The 15,719-nt window shown below is 43.1% G+C and overlaps 1 protein-coding gene across 1 annotated transcript in view; it reads left to right on the top strand.

Moving 5' to 3' along the window:
- Positions 1 to 2,456: 2,456 nt before the first annotated feature.
- The window catches only part of MEI4 (meiotic double-stranded break formation protein 4), a 238,118-nt gene continuing 224,855 nt past the window's right edge, over positions 2,457 to 15,719 (top strand). Inside the window, exon 1 of the mRNA XM_036871740.1 lies at positions 2,457 to 2,596. Within this exon, the coding sequence (XP_036727635.1) occupies positions 2,506 to 2,596 (91 nt within the window). The 5' untranslated portion in view covers positions 2,457 to 2,505. The remainder of the gene's footprint in view (positions 2,597 to 15,719) is intronic.

The following is a 15,719-nucleotide window of genomic DNA, read 5'->3' as shown; positions in this document are numbered from 1 at the left end:
TTCACAATTTTATTTTTTAAAATAATGCAAATCTTTTTTTAAACAAATAACATTTTTAACTTTCAAAAATATAATTTACATTCTCCTTTGACATTTTATCAGATATTCTACTCTCTGCTCTTTGAGGTTAAAACAGCCATTTTAAAATTAGTGTTGTTCCTTGATTACATTTTTTACACTTATTTTATCCATTTAACTTCTTTTAGATTTATATTAAACTGTCTAATAATAACTTAGTATTCTTCTCCATCTAAGGTTTTATATTTTGCACAGAAGTAAACCATTTTTCCTTTGTGCTTTTATTTGGACCCTGAAAATTTGTGGGTACCATTAACAATTTCCTTGTCTATAAACAGATTGGCAATCAATGAAACTGCTGTCTTGAAACCTTACATGAGAGAAGCATGATTTTCTAAGACATTCTATTCTGCCTGTCTACTCAAGCCCCCTTCAAATATTCTGCATTTAAGTGCAATGAACAAGAAGACCGAGAAGCCCCTAGGTGCATCTTTGCACATTTTCACCTTCCTTTGGTCTTTATAAACTCCTTTAGCAAAGTTCTTTGGGCCCTGGTACACACAGCCAGATCACAATATTTTTAGAAAAGTAGTCTCTAAAAGGCACAAATTAAATATTTTAAGATACTGGGAATCCACTTATTTCTTTATTCACCAAACATTTAATGATGACTTATTATACATTTCCACTAGGGATGACTAAGACAAAAACTAGTATGAAAACTTGTACAGTTTTCATGGAAGTTATTTTCCACTATACATTTTCATAAAATCCATAACCACTCCATCTTCAGAAGCTAAAAAAACTGTAAATGTTTCTCAGGTTAATAGATATTTTACTCACGGTTTGATGAGAAAGGGTAAGACTTTAAAACTGACTCTAGGGGCTTCCCCGGTGGCACAGTGGTTGAGAATCTGCCTGCCAATGCAGGGGACACGGGTTCGAGCCCTGGTCTGGGAAGATCCCACATGCCACGGAGCAACTAAGCCCGTGAGCCACAACTACTGAGCCTGCGCCTCTGGAGCCTGTGCTCCGCAACAAGAGAGGCCGCGATAATGAGAGGCCCGCGCACCGCGATGAAGAGTGGCCCCCACTTGCCGCAATTAGAGAAAGCCCTCGCAGAGAAACGAAGACCCAACGCAGCCAAAAATAAATAAATAAATTTATTAAAAAAAAAAAAAACTGACTCTGCAGTTTTCCAATAGGGTTTCAGTGCTTGCACTATATTTTGATAGTTTGTTTACCCATTTGTTTTAATTACCAGACTGTGCAGTTGTAAAGGGCAATAATTATGCCTCAGTGCCTGGCACATAATAGTTCAATGCAATTTGCATAATGAATGAATGAGTGGAATTGAAACGCCTTTCGCACACGCAGCAACACTGACAAGTTTGCAACATTTCCCCTATGTGACCCTAGATTATGTCTGCGATCAATGCACTATGATTGGATTCACATTTCTGCAAAAGAACAGCAAATACATATTCGAAGTTCGAAATCCCCCCTTCCCCACTAGAATCATTACAGTAAACCATTAATCTAGTATTCATTAATTTGTAGTTCAAGATAATTCTGTCTTGGCTTACCTGAAATTTACTTCTTCCGGATTAATGAAGAATGCCATTGTAAACAAATTACAATGGACTTAAAATCATTGATTCTCTTTAATGGGCAGATGGCTAGAGCAACGATGCTTAACATTTTAAAGACATTTACAATCATGTATCGGATGCAAATGGATGTCTTAATAAAAAAGGTTCATCCATTTAGTAAAATAAGCCAAACAGATCTTCACGTAGACATGCTCTGTATTTTATTCTATAACTATATGCGGAGACTTCCACCCAAGAGCAACCAAGTGTGTAACACTAAAGAAGCCTACTGAGAATCTCTCCTCAGGAGAAGAATTTTTGAACGACGAAAGGCAAGAAAAAAAAAAAAAAAAGACAATATAGATAAAAAATACGATGTGAAAGGTGAAAAGCGAGCAAAATCACTCTATAATAATCACATTTTTTGGGGAAGAAACCCAAGTTTAATTTCACTTCTGAAAAAAGAAAAGTCGTTTTAGAATTCATGCCGTCTTTAGTCGTCGAAGTTCCCCCGCCCCCAGTGGAATCACTGCACCTCTTTCCAGAAGTCTCGAAGAGGACTTTTCCCTTCTTTTTCCGGCCTTCCTTGGAGGCTCCGAGTTCCCCTTCCGGCTATAAAGCCGAGGGGGCGCCCTCCTGGGGCAAGCGCCTGGCTTCTCCTCTTCCCTGGCCTTCGCGGCGCGGGCCCTCGGCCGGGCGGGTCTGCTCCCACCCCGGCAGGAGGCGCGCTCTCCGCCGCGAGCCGGCCCCTCGGAGCCGCAGCCCCGGCGCCGACGGGCGAGCGCGCCGCGGGGCCTTGTGGGGCGCGTGGCCAGGCCCTCCCCGCCTGCGGCCAGAGGGCGGAAGCGGGCGCCGGGCGGCGTTCTCACTCCGGCCGGGGAGCCGCCGCCCGGGAATGGCGCACAGCTCTCGCCCCCGCGCCCCTCTCCCCGCCTGCACCGGCTGCCCGCCGGGGGTGCCCTCCCTCCTCTGTGGGAGCCCAGAAGGTAGGTGGCGAGGCGCCCCCTCACCCCTGGCGCGTGGCGTGGGCTCCCACCCGAGTTCGCGCCGTTCACAGAGCCGCGCGGAGCTCCGCACATACCGTGGGCGTCTCTCTCTACCTAATCAAGTCGATCGCCTGTGCGCTGGAGCTTCTGGCGTTAGACTCAGGCCTGGGCCCCCAAGGTGGTGGGTTTCTGGGGTGTGTTCCAGCTTCCGGGCGGGTTCGAGCCTGGCTTGACCACCAAGATGGCTCCTTCCTGGGGAAGGAGAAGCTTGTGCATGGAGACCATTGGTGGGTCGTTTAAGGAGCCCCCGTTGCATTGGAGGAACCGTGTAAAGTGCCGGAGGTGTCAAAGATGGGACGCTCACGGCCTCTTCGCTCAAGGACCTCGCAGGCCTGGTCTAGAGATCGATGTAGAGACAGGAGACATTCGCGGACCGGGTGGGATTGCAGTAGGAGGTTCAGATAAAATGCTGTGGGGCAGAGAGGCTTCCTGGAGACGATGGCACCTTAAGGGAAGCCTAAGTACCAGGTATTCGGGAAATAGGGGCGGAAGTGGGGACTCTATTACAGATGAAACGGAGGGTTAAGAGTAAAGGCAAGAAGCATGGAGAAAACCATGTTTTAGTGTAACTACAATGTCGAAAGTGGCGGGAAATAAGGCGGGAAATAAGGTGGGAAAGTGGTTTGTACCGAATTATGAAAGGCTTTTTATTATGGAAGTGCAGAAACACATTTTGGACTTGGGTTCCATCAGGATCCGTAGATTATAAAGACACCGTTGTTTAATATTCACAAAATGCTCATCATGTAGAAAAAACCCAGGATAACATAGACTGTGTTCATGAGCGGGATGTATTTTTCAAGAGCAATATTTGTGTCTAATTACACACACATTGATCACTTTCTTGGGATTCTTTGCATTGCCTTTTTTCTACTTAAAATCGAGAGATTTACAGTGTATCATGTGGTTGCAATGAGACGCAGTCACTTGGCGGAGAATTGTGTGTTGTTATCTACCGTTCTACTTGTTTTTATTTGTGAAGACTTACTGCTTTAGAAGGGTTTTAGATCACGCGCAGTAAAGAGCCTTTGTAATTTGGAAGATGCATAATCCGGATGACTTTCAGAGCAGGGAAATAGACCACAGATGACAAAATTCAGAGGTAAAATTTGGGAATGAAGGTCAGGAGCACAAATTGATGACTCTGAGTAAGGGTTTTACTCTTTTTTTCTTGGGTGATGGTGGGAATACCAGTATTTGGAACCAGCTTTCCAAAACCGGTATTTTGGAGGCCTTGTTAAGATTTAGAAAACGTTACCTTAAATATGTTTTGACGTATGTAAAGATGTTACAAGCCCACTGGATATTGTGGTGAAGATCAGACTGAATAGCTCTTTCATGGGGCCTGTGTATGTCGTATGTACATTAAACCCTGCTGTCCAAAGGCACTTGAAGCTGAGGGTCAGAGTCACAACTTAATAGAACCAGTTAAATTACTTTGGAGCATTATTGAGGTGAACATACGACTTCACTGTGCAGAATGGATTGGAGGGAGCTGAGAGGTCCGGCAGCAGCCTGATGTGGTCGTAAAGACAAGAGGTGTTAATGGTTTGAGGGAAAAAGTGGACACGTTTTTAGATATATCGGATTATAGGATTGACAAGGTTTGGTATCGAAGGAGAATCAGGGGAATAGTGGCACTAAAGTCAGAGAGCAAAGCGTTTTAAAAATAGAGGCGTGGCCTTAGGGTCAGGTCTGCAGAGAAGTGGAATGAGAATTTATAAGTAGGCATCAGCCGTGGCCACTGTGATGATGTCATTTTCAGCCTTAGTAACAACAGCTCGGTGGGGTGGGGGTGATGGGATAGCTTTTCTTTTCTTCTTTTTTACAGCTGGGAGCAATCTGAGCATGATTATATATTGAGAGATAGAAGTCAGGACAGAAGACGAGATTGAAAGAGCAGAGAAGAGATGGTGGAGGGTGAAGATACCAGGAGCTGGTGTGCAATTCGCACATATCCCTAGAGCCTAGCTCAGGGTCTGTAAGGACAGGAGACATTGGCCGTTAGTCTTGAGGAGCATGTCACAGGACGGCCAGGCGTTCTTATATGCTAGCAGAGCGCCTAGGAGCCAGCTTGCTTACCCATCCATTCATTCGTCAGGTCAGCCAGCTAATGTTTTTTTCAGCGCTCATCATGTGTTCACGGTAGCGATTTCTGCTCTGCACAGGCAGGTCATGAGCTCAGCGGAACTCACTTGCCCCTGAGGGCCATTGACATCAAACGACCAATGAAGTGAGGAATGACGCAGCTGCAATTGCGATGCAAGAGTATGGAATGTAAAGAGCATACGTATTAAAGGGAACTGATGTGGTCTAAGGGTATCAAGGGAGCCGTTTTGAAGGTAGAATGCTTAAGCTGGTACCTAGCAGAAACCCCCCTGGTTACCAGATCAGCCATGCCTTCCCCATGCTGCCTCCTGTAATCATCTTATTCCCGGTTCTTGGTTCACTGGTGGGCTCAGTCTCCCTTCTCTTGACACTTGGAATGTACGTTATCAGTGGGTTAGCAGGTGGGAAAACTTCCAGGAACCAAGGCTTGGCAAGGACCTTTCTCAAACCAGCTATTGCTTCGTTATAGTGACTAAAATGTGAACTAAATGGCCATTTAATTTTATTCATGCTACATTGATTCCCATTAGGGGATGAAAAGGGTTTTGGGACTGAGCCTCTTAACATCCTTTGGAGGGACCACAATAAGAGCAGATCCTGTCACTTCTTAGGAATTTTTGGTAACAGCCAATGAAAACTAGTTTTTTTGTTTTTGTTTTTTCCTTACATCTACAGTTTTAATGCTCTCTGGGTCAAGTGATCGGGGAATAAGCATCCACTCATGTTTCTCTCTGCAAGGAAGTGAAGGTACTATTGCTGCTGTGATCTTGCCTTTATATAGCACTTGAGTGTTGGCTAAGTGCTTTTACAATCAATTTTATTGTTCAATTTAAAAGAGAGCCTAAAATCACCCCTGTTAAATTTTGTTTGGTGTGATTCAGGGGAAAGGATCTTTGTAAAACTGGGCCTTCCATGATGTGGAAGAACTCTGATCAATCAAAAGACAAGATGTAACGTAAGAGAATGTGAGCATTATCTGAAGAAGGCTAGCTGTTAATAGAAGACATTAGCCACGTGACACTTTTTTGTTATCTGCCTTTATTATGAAAGAAGAAAAAATAAAAGAAACAAAACTTACAACAATAGAAATGCAACCCTGCAGGAAGCCAAACCCCCTCATGATGGCTTGGTTTGTAACTAGGGCCCCCAGGGATGTTTTATGAGTGACAGTATGTATCCTTTAATATGTTTGTCCTTAAAACATTAGGTTTTATTTAAAGCAAGTGTTGGCAAACTTTTTTTGTACAGGACCAGTTAGTAATATATCGGGCTTTGCAATCTACCTGTAGCAACTCTGAGGTTGTAGCACTAAAGCAACAATAGACAACACATAGGCTGATGGACATGGCTCTTTCAATAAAACATGGTTGATGGAAGCAAGGCCCCCCAGATTTGACCTGTGGGCCACAGTTTGCCAACGTCTGATCCACAGCACTTACGAGATTCCTTTACTGAACAGAGGGTGTTGTAGATTGGAATGATTGATAGTCAGGTGAAAGCTCTAAGAAGGCAGTGATGGACTTTTCCGGTTGACTGTTGTGTCCCCAGGTCTAGCACAGCACCTGACAGGTAGGAGATCATTAAACATATGTGTTGAATAAAGGAATGAGTAGCAAGGATATCAGATGGAAAACTACCCGACTAAGGTAGGCTAGATGGTTCTATATTCAGATTTTCAGGTCCTATAACATGTATTCTATGGTACTGCCAATTTTGCGTAGAGCAAATATATTGCAGTTGAGTGCTTAGTTCAGAAAACAAATCCACGGGGGTGGGGGTGGGGGTGCCTGAAGAATGAAAAAGAGCTAGCGCTATAAAAGGATGGTAAAGAACACAGGTCTGTGACTCCCCACCGGTAAAAATGCATGTTGTTCCCTTTGGAAGGGACCTGAGAGAGAAGGCAGTCCAGCCTCTTCCCCAGTCCAGGGCTTTCATGTCTGCTCTGTTTCCTGTGGCTTTGCTGGCATTTGTGCTGGATACCTTCTGTTTGGCCTTCCAGATCTCCTCCCCGCCCCTCCACCCTGCAGGTTCACACCAGCCCCTGATCCCTCTACTGTCATGAGGATGGTCCTAGGATGGAAGGTCACAGCTCCTGCCAGCTGGTCCTGCCCTCACTCTGCTGTCTCTCCCCGTTCTGGTAACTGCTCCCTCCTCCCTCTCTTCCCTTCAGGCCCTGGGGAAGTGAAGGATACCCCTGGCCCACTGCTGTTATTTCTGGCCCTTAGCACATTGGGTTACCCCCTTAGGTTGCCCACGCCTTTAGAAATTGTCTCTTTTATTAGCCTTTCATCATATTACCCAAATTGAGGTACCATTAGCTTTCTGCCTGGACCTTGTTGGGTATAGCATCCTTAACACTTTTTTCAAAGGCACCTATTGTATGTCACTGTCACTGAATGACTTTTAAGTCCCCCAAGGTCAGTGGCTGTGGCTTCTATTTCTTATAATCACAAGATCTCAGGGTGAAAGTTGTCCTGGAAGGTGATCCATTTAACTTTTCTGTTCAGAGTTTGGGTGCATTCTGCCTCATCCCTGTCATCTCTCTCTGTGCTTGGATACCTTCCACAACAGGGAACTCACTCCTCCTAAAGCTCTCTCACACATCTTTAGACACATCTGACTAATAGAATATGTATACACAACTTCCAGCCCCTGCCCTGGTCCTGTTCCTTGGGCTTTCATGGATCGAGTCCAATTTACATTTCACTCCTCTGTTCTTCAGACAGCAGGTTTCGAGTTCCTTTTCCAGCTCTACCTGTTTAAAAGCAGGGTGCCTAGAACAGAATCTCTTTTCTCGTGTGTCGTCTGATCATGCTGAGTGAGGATGAACATGATAATTTTATCTGGAAGGCTTACTACCTCCAGTGATTATGAGAAGACCTACATTTCCTCATTCCTTGCTTGGAAATATAAGGGGAGCAGATCTGACCCCCCTCTACATGCCCCACGTCTGCTGATTTAAGTATCACATGTCATATGAACTTTGATGTCTTTGATGAAGGTTTAATTTTGTCCCTATTATTAGGTTTATCTGTACTTACACGTTATCCATCAAGGGAGTAAAGTTGTTTATAAATTATAGATTTTAGAGGGCTGCGTCTACTATTCCGTTTTCTTTTGCTTTTCCTCAGATGTCGAATGTACCTTAATTATCCTTTAGTTGCTTTGGAGGCAGTATTTAAAGTATTTTGCCTAACTTTTTATTTAGGTTTCAAATCTGAACAGCAGATATCAGCAGACTCATAGTTTTTTTAGTATTTTGTTCCTTTTACTTTCTGGACATTTACTGTGTATATGCCCATTACTGTGCCCCTTACATTTTGGAAATATACCAAAATATATTGAAATGCAGTATCTTGGGGTCGATAATCAAATTGACTTTAAGGAAATGTTCTGAAGTAGGTTCTTAAGTGTATCATTCATTTAAGTCAATTTTTATAATGAAAGTCCAGTTTATTTTTTAACTGGCCTCCAAAATATCTGTCAGCTTCTTTAATTCTTCCTTCTGATTTATTCAGTGAGCTCATTCCCCATTTCATTTTTGATTAGGTGGCTTTCACCCTGGCAGAACTCTGGAAAATAAATCCTTTTGTATTTAATGTATACTTTGGTTTAATTTGGATGAATAAAAGAATGAAAACAACCCACTAGAAAGTGATTTTGATTGTTGGAGAGAGAGATGTGACTTTCTTAATCTTTAATAATTTCTAGGAAATATATTTCAGAGGCTGTTTGCTGATGGCCCCTTTTCCCACGCCTTCCTTCTACTTTCATGAATAGCTTTTTCTTGCAAGATTAAAAAGCAAAACAAAACATAATTATGATTCTTTACAAACCCCCCCCAATGGGTTTGTAATTGCTGATTGTTTATGACCCATTTATTTTTATCTCTTGCAACAATGGTAAGAGAAACCTACTTTCTTTCTCTTCTGAACTGTTTTATACTTTATCCAAATTTGTTATGCATTAGTTGGTATTTTATTTATTTTCTTATTTATTGGCCTGCCCCAGAAAGAAAGCTCCTGAGGGAAGGGACATCCTTATTTCCAATGCCTGGCATAACCGATAAATGGTGTTATATGTTAGTTGGCAGAATATAAGTTTCTCATGCCAATCTGCCTTTTTATGACAGTGCACAAAACGCTTATGTAGTTCTCAAAAGGTCGCTGCTTTCTAAAAAATTACTTTTTTAATAAATATGGCTCCTAAAGCATCCACTCTTATAAGATTGTCTTGTCTTTTAACCAAAAAAAATTTATCCACCATCCATCATTCATCTATTTATTTGACAGTTACTAAGCACTATTTCATCTATATAATGAACAGATTTTTAAAATTGCATATATTACCAACAAACTCTTCATCAAAATCAGTTTCCCCAAACCAAAATTGTAGTGATTTAAAAAGTGCCGCATGCACACCGGCAAGTAATTACAGCATCACTGCGGATAGCAAATGAAGCAGTGTTTCAGCTCAAAGACCCCGAAGGTACATTTCATACTAGGTTGCTGATGTAAAAATCTTTAGTGATAAATAATAGACAATTTCCCAGTTTCCCAGCATGTGACTACTGCATAAGATCACTGAGAAAGGCACTGATTCAAACTACTTGGCAGGAAGCTGGCTTCTTTAATTATTAATGTGCTCACCTCCTTTTCATCACTCATTGTTAAAAAGTGAAGGCTCAGTAAAGAATTAAGGAAACAGCTTCCGAGAATAGTTCCAGTGGTCTGAGTAAATATTTTATCAACGTTATTTTGTATGTTTTCTACTTTCCAGTAATTTTAGTATGAGTTTCTGAAGTCCATCACATTGCTGGCCTAACATTGGAGTCATATTCAAGTATCCCCTCGCTTTGTCTCCCTCTTTCCACTCTGGCAGTAAGCCCTACCATGTCACAAACATCTTTCAGGGCGTGTCGTATTCTTTGTGCACACTTTAGTGTCCTGGCCTGCCTCTCCTTCCATCCCTTCTTCCCTGCGGGGCGTCAACAGTCCCTAAGTCCTTCCTACCCAGCAAAATTCTCTTCCGGAAACATCACTGGGACCATTGCACTCATCCACTCAGAAGACCATGCCTGTTTCCAGCCGTCCACGGCAGTAAGTTCAGACTCTAACTCCCCCGCAAGATCCCAACTTCCCTATTCTATATTATTTCCTTTTCTTCCCTAAGATATCTTATTCTTTAGTCAAAGAGATCTGTGCACTCTCCCGCAAATATGCTTGCCATTATCTGCTGGCTGGTTGTACTGTTCACCCCCTCTGGGGTGCTCTTTTGCCTCCTCTTTGCCTTTCTGAGTCCTACTCATCCTTCGGATCTTCCACGCTGGCTCCAGAGGTCTGTTCTTCTCCTGTTCACATCAGCCCACACGTGTCTCTTTCCTTGAACTCTTACTAGATTTACGCCGTGCAGAGGCACAGGCTTTGGAGACAGTGGGCCTGGGATTGACTCATGGCCACATAGTAGTCTCAGGTGGACCAAACATTGAATTGAGTGTTTCCTGGGTGCCCAACAGAGTTCATAGGGGTCACGTGCCTTAACTCATTTCATCTCCTCAGTAACTGTAAGTTGAGTACTCTTTCGAGTCCCCTTTTACAGATGCGCAAACTGAGGCACAGAGAGGTTGAGTAACCTATCTGAGGTCACACAGCTAGTACAGGACAGAGCTAGGAAGCCTGTCTCCTGAACCTGCTCTCCTATTCCCTGTGTTATCCTTGCCTCTCGAACACATACTTGAAATTATTTCTGATGGGGTGTTTTAGAGGTGATTAATATGCCGCGTTGCTCTTTCCTGTCTCACTGGGCTGTCTTTGGGGGTAAAAATCCCTTATCTAGCAGTGCTTGTGGAGTTAGTGGGCCTATCAGTGCGTGTGTGTGTGTGTGTGTGTGTGTGTGTGTGTGTGTGTGCTGCTGTGGTGATAAGCTAAGATGCATGTGAAGGTAGACGCAAGAACACAGGGCAGTTCAGGGAGGCCCAGTCCTATCCAGAACTGTGTTGTAGGAAGAATGCGTGCCGAGAGAGAAATATTAAAAAGTCCAGTTCTACCATTTGTTAACCGGATATCCTTGAGAAAGCTACCCTCTGAACTTCAGTTTCCTTAGCTCCAAAAAGTGATACTAAATTCTACATCACAGAATTATTGTTTTAAATTTTATTGAAGTATAGTTGATTTACAATGTTGTGTTAATTTCTGCTGTACAGCAAAGCGATTCAGTTATACATATATTCTTTTCCATTATGGTTTATCAGAGGATATTGAATATAGTTCCCTGTGCTCTACAGTAGGACCTTGTTGTTTATGCAGTCACAGAATTATTAACTGAGGTCGTTACACAAGGTACTGGCTGAAAAGTGAATGTGTGGTGTCTGGTGTGCAGGTGTCCAAGAGGTGCTTATATTTCCCTCTGAGGCTTCACGCTCCAGCCTTCATGCTTCATGCTTCATGCTTCCTTCATGCTTCATGCTTCCGCAGGCTTCATGCTTCATGCTTCCTTCATGCTTCATGCTTCCGCATGCTTCATGCTTCCTTCATGCTTCATGCTTCCGCATGCTTCATGCTTCCTTCATGCTTCATGCTTCCTTCATGCTTCATGCTTCTGCATGCTTCATGCTTCCTTCATGCTTCCTTCATGCTTCATGCTTCCGCATGCTTCATGCTTCCTTCATGCTTCATGCTTCCTTCATGCTTCATGCTTCCGCATGCTTCATGCTTCCTTCATGCTTCATGCTTCCGCATGCTTCATGCTTCCTTCATGCTTCATGCTTCCGCATGCTTCATGCTTCCTTCATGCTTCCTTCATGCTTCATGCTTCCGCATGCTTCATGCTTCCTTCATGCTTCATGCTCCAGCCTTCATGCTTCATGCTTCCGCATGCTTCATGCCTCATGCTTCCGCATGCTTCATGCTTCCTTCATACTTCATGCTTCCTTCATGCTTCATGCTTCATGCTTCCTTCATGCTTCATGCTTCCTTCATGCTTCATGTTTCCTTCATGCTTCATGCTTCTGCATGCTTCCGCATGCTTCATGCTTCCTTCACGCTTCATGCTTCCTTCATGCTTCACACTTCCTTCATGCTTCACGCTCCAGGCTCAAGGCTTTCTCCCCTCTGCTGACATCTTTTCCTTTGTCCCTATATCCAAGCAGGCCCTCAATTCCGTGTAGCTAAGTCTCCTGAACTTCTCCTGTCTTAGCTCTCCTTTCTGTGAACTGTTCCACTTCTGACCCTTTCTGTAGTTATTCACGTACAGCGTGGCTTGATTTTCCCCCGAGCCCCGCGCTGGAAATAATAGATGAGGGCAGAGTCCACGTGTCTGATGAGCTCACTCTCTGTTCTAGTAGGGGAGCGGGACCCCCAGGTGGCTACTGATCCTACCCTGTGGTAAGAACAAGTTTCTGTGTTTCCAGAGTGCTGTGGAAATGCAGGTAAAGGAGCACAGGGTAGCCCAGGGTGAGGAAGGAAGGAGAGGTGAATCCAGAGGACTTCAGACCAGGCAGCTGAAAAAGGCAGTGAAGGGTGAGCAGAGAGTCTGCAGCCGGTGGCTTGGGGATGGGCGTTTCTGTCCGAGAGTGAACATCATGGATCACGGCAGAGGCTTGCAGTCATGAGAATGATGTGTTGCTCTGCGGCTAGATTGCCCACGGGCATTGGAGATAAGTCAAGTTTTTGGTTCTCAGCAGAATCAGTTGTGCAACTAGAGATCTAGCTTAAAAGCAACTTTGGAAAAAAGATTTTAATTGTTTTTCCATTATGTCCATCTGAGCCATCCCTGAGACCTGACAGTTCAACAACTTAATACCATCTTGGGTGACATTAAGAGAAAGGTTCAAGGGTTGTAACTGATTATGTTCATCGCGGAATTGGAGGTTTAGTGCTGGGTGTCACTGAAGAAGGATTTTGACAAATCAAAGAACAGGCAGAAGAGGCTGCCAGAATGAAAAGAGGCTAAATGTCATGAAGTTATGAGAGAGGGTCCGGGGGATTTTATAAGGGGAGACAGTGATTGCTCACTTCAGATCCTTGAAGGGTGATTTGGGAAAGTGGACTTTATATTATTTTGCTTTAAGGGTGGACCTGGGATTAATATAAGCAGACATTATAGAGTGTCTGGCAGGAATTTCTAAGAACTGATGGTTAGGTAACCACATTTGCAATATGGTATTGTCCGTGGAGACTGGGTTGGATTCCTGATGCTGTCACTGGGTGACAGACTGCATCATCCCTTCTGACACCAAGCTCTTAAGAGTCCAGGGCATAGATTCAACAGAGTTTTGGTGCTAAATGCATTTATTAATATAGATTATCTGTGCCCAAATATGCTAATTTAATATCCCCACATGGCAGACAATACAGAAAGATGAAAGGTTTTAGAGTCAGATTGTATCTTCATTTCGTCCTGTGTGGCTTTGAGCAAGTTACTCCCTGAGCCCCTGTCTGCATACTGATAGAGCAGGAATAACAGCAGTTATGTCAGAGGGAGGATCAGTATGACGGTGGATATACATCCATACCTACACTGTTGTATCATACACGTACTATCATTGGAAGCATTCTTTTGCTTTCTGTAACGTATCATGCTATGACTTTCTAAAAGCGTCGAGTACCCTAGTGAAGAAATAAAACATGGCCTGAGTTTTTCCTAAAGTGGAGGCTTCCTTTTATCAATCAGGTCCATTCTTGGATGTTTTTTCAATGAATAGTAAATGTGAGTTTATCCGGAATGACAAAAGAGTGATGGCAAATTAATCTAAAATTACAGCTCCCTCTCTGCCATCTGGAAGCATCTCTAGATTCTAAGCATATAGATGCAACATTCTAGGGTTATTTCTTCTTCATTTTCTATTAATAAAGACACATATGCCTAAAATACTTGACCCTGATAAGAAATATCTGGAATCATTTTGCTTATTAAGAAGTAATTTAAAAGTAACTGTGGGCTTGCTAGTTTATAATTTCAAAATAGAAAGCATGTGTAAGAGTGTGTGTGTGCGTATCTGTGTGTACACACGCACTGGTACACTCACGTATTTGCATATAAATGCATATTAAATACAGGTGCAGGTTGTTAGATATTCTTTCTTATGCTAAAATACCGAATTTTTTATAGTTGTTTCAATTGAGAAAATGTTGATGTTTTCTTTCATAAGTTTTAAATTGGCACCTCAGATGTTTAAAAGATTAATGTTTCTGCATATTTCCTGGTATTTAAAAGAGGTCTAATATGAAATGATTATGCTAAGAAGCTGACTGTTTAAATGTTTATTGTAACTATTATGGTTAGTATCATGCTGTCATTTAATGTGCTGTAACAATTCAGCTTTGGACATTGAACTCTTATTGCCACTGAATATGAGTAAAAACAGAAATAGAAAAACAAATGTATACACATTATATACATATTTATTTATTTTTTATACACATGCTCCCAAATATACATGTCTTTATAAGCTAAACTTTACTGACCTTTGATTGTGTGCCAGGCCCTGTGTTAAGTCCTTTACATGGATTATCTCATTTAATTCTCACAACAACCACTATGAAGTAGCTTCTATTATTTGCTTCCTTTTTCAGATAAGCAAACCGAGGCTTATAGAGGTTAAGTGTACAAAGCTTACAAGTGGTGGAGACTGGATTTTAACCAAGCTGTCTGACTTCACAGCTAGAACTTCTCATTGCCACACTGTACTGCGCAGGTGCTTATATAATCAGACTCAGAATTGGAAAAAGCCATCGGTCATTAGCCTTCACATCAGTGCTAGAACCTGTCTACATCTCAGGCAGGTGGCCGTTCATTCAGCCTCTGCTTGAGTAGCTCCTGTAATTGGAGCTTCACAACTTCACAAGCCAACCCATTCCATCGTTGGACAGCTCCTACCACTAGACCTCTTATTCATCTAATTACTGGAAATTTGTCTTACTGTAACTTCCAGGTATTGGGCCTCGTTCTGCCTTCTGGGGCGGTGCTGAACACCTCTCCCTCCTCTTCTGTCTGGCAGCCCTTCCGTCGCTGTGCTTCTCCGAGGCGTCTTTCTTCAGTTCCCCTTGCTGTTCCCTGGAGTCCTCACCACGACAGACAGTCGCTCTTTCTGACATTCTAGTTTAATCGGTCGTCTCTGACAAGTTGTAGTAACGGAATTGGACGCAGTGGAAAAACTGCGTTGTACGCCAGCAGGAGAAATACTGCCCAACAGGCAAAATCTACCATTGTAGGGGAAAGCTGTAGAAATCCATTTCAGGTCATTGTTGTTCCCGTCCCGTTTTCCTCCCTGTGTATGTACTCCTCCCCTTTTTTTTAACTAAAATGTAAATTAAATCCGCAAAAAAAAAAAAAAAAAAAAAGCAGTGGAAAAGCTTCTGCCCTGAGCTGCAACCCCTGGGTTTAGGTGTCAGGACTGCTGCCTCCTGTGTGCCCTCGGGCAGGTGGTGACACAGCCGAGCCTCAGACCCTGATGTAACACCGGCATGATAACGGCCCTAAAATACAGTGTTATTATGGGGGTCAAATGAGCTGGAGCTGGGGAGAGTGCTCTGTGTACCCAGCCCCTGCCTCTCCTCAGCCTCCCTCTTCCACGCTCTCTGCTCTCTGTGTCAGCATGACTTGCTCCCTCACTAGTCATCTGCTAATTGAGGACTTTCTTAACGGCTGTGTTTTACATGGCAACTAATCCCTTACCTTCTCTCTCCATCTTGCCTGCATTAGTTTTCTCAGCTGCGTTTATGACAATTCAATGTACATCTGTTTTACATGTATTTATTTTGTGACTCCCCCAACCAGAATGTAAAACATGTGAGCTCAAGAATGCATCTGTTTTCATCACTGTTATATATTCTCTGGACAGAGCAGGTCATAAAAAATACTTGGTGAATAAATGAATGAATTACCATCATCTTCGTGTTTCTCATGTGGTCTTACCATCAAAAAGCCCAGTGAGGTGCTTCTCAGTTGTTTTTTT

This window comes from Balaenoptera musculus, chromosome 12 (genome assembly GCF_009873245.2).
Source record: "Balaenoptera musculus isolate JJ_BM4_2016_0621 chromosome 12, mBalMus1.pri.v3, whole genome shotgun sequence".
Lineage (NCBI taxonomy): Eukaryota > Metazoa > Chordata > Mammalia > Artiodactyla > Balaenopteridae > Balaenoptera > Balaenoptera musculus.
The sequence above is the reverse complement of the archived record's forward strand: the minus strand, read 5'-3'. Positions and strand labels throughout refer to the sequence as shown.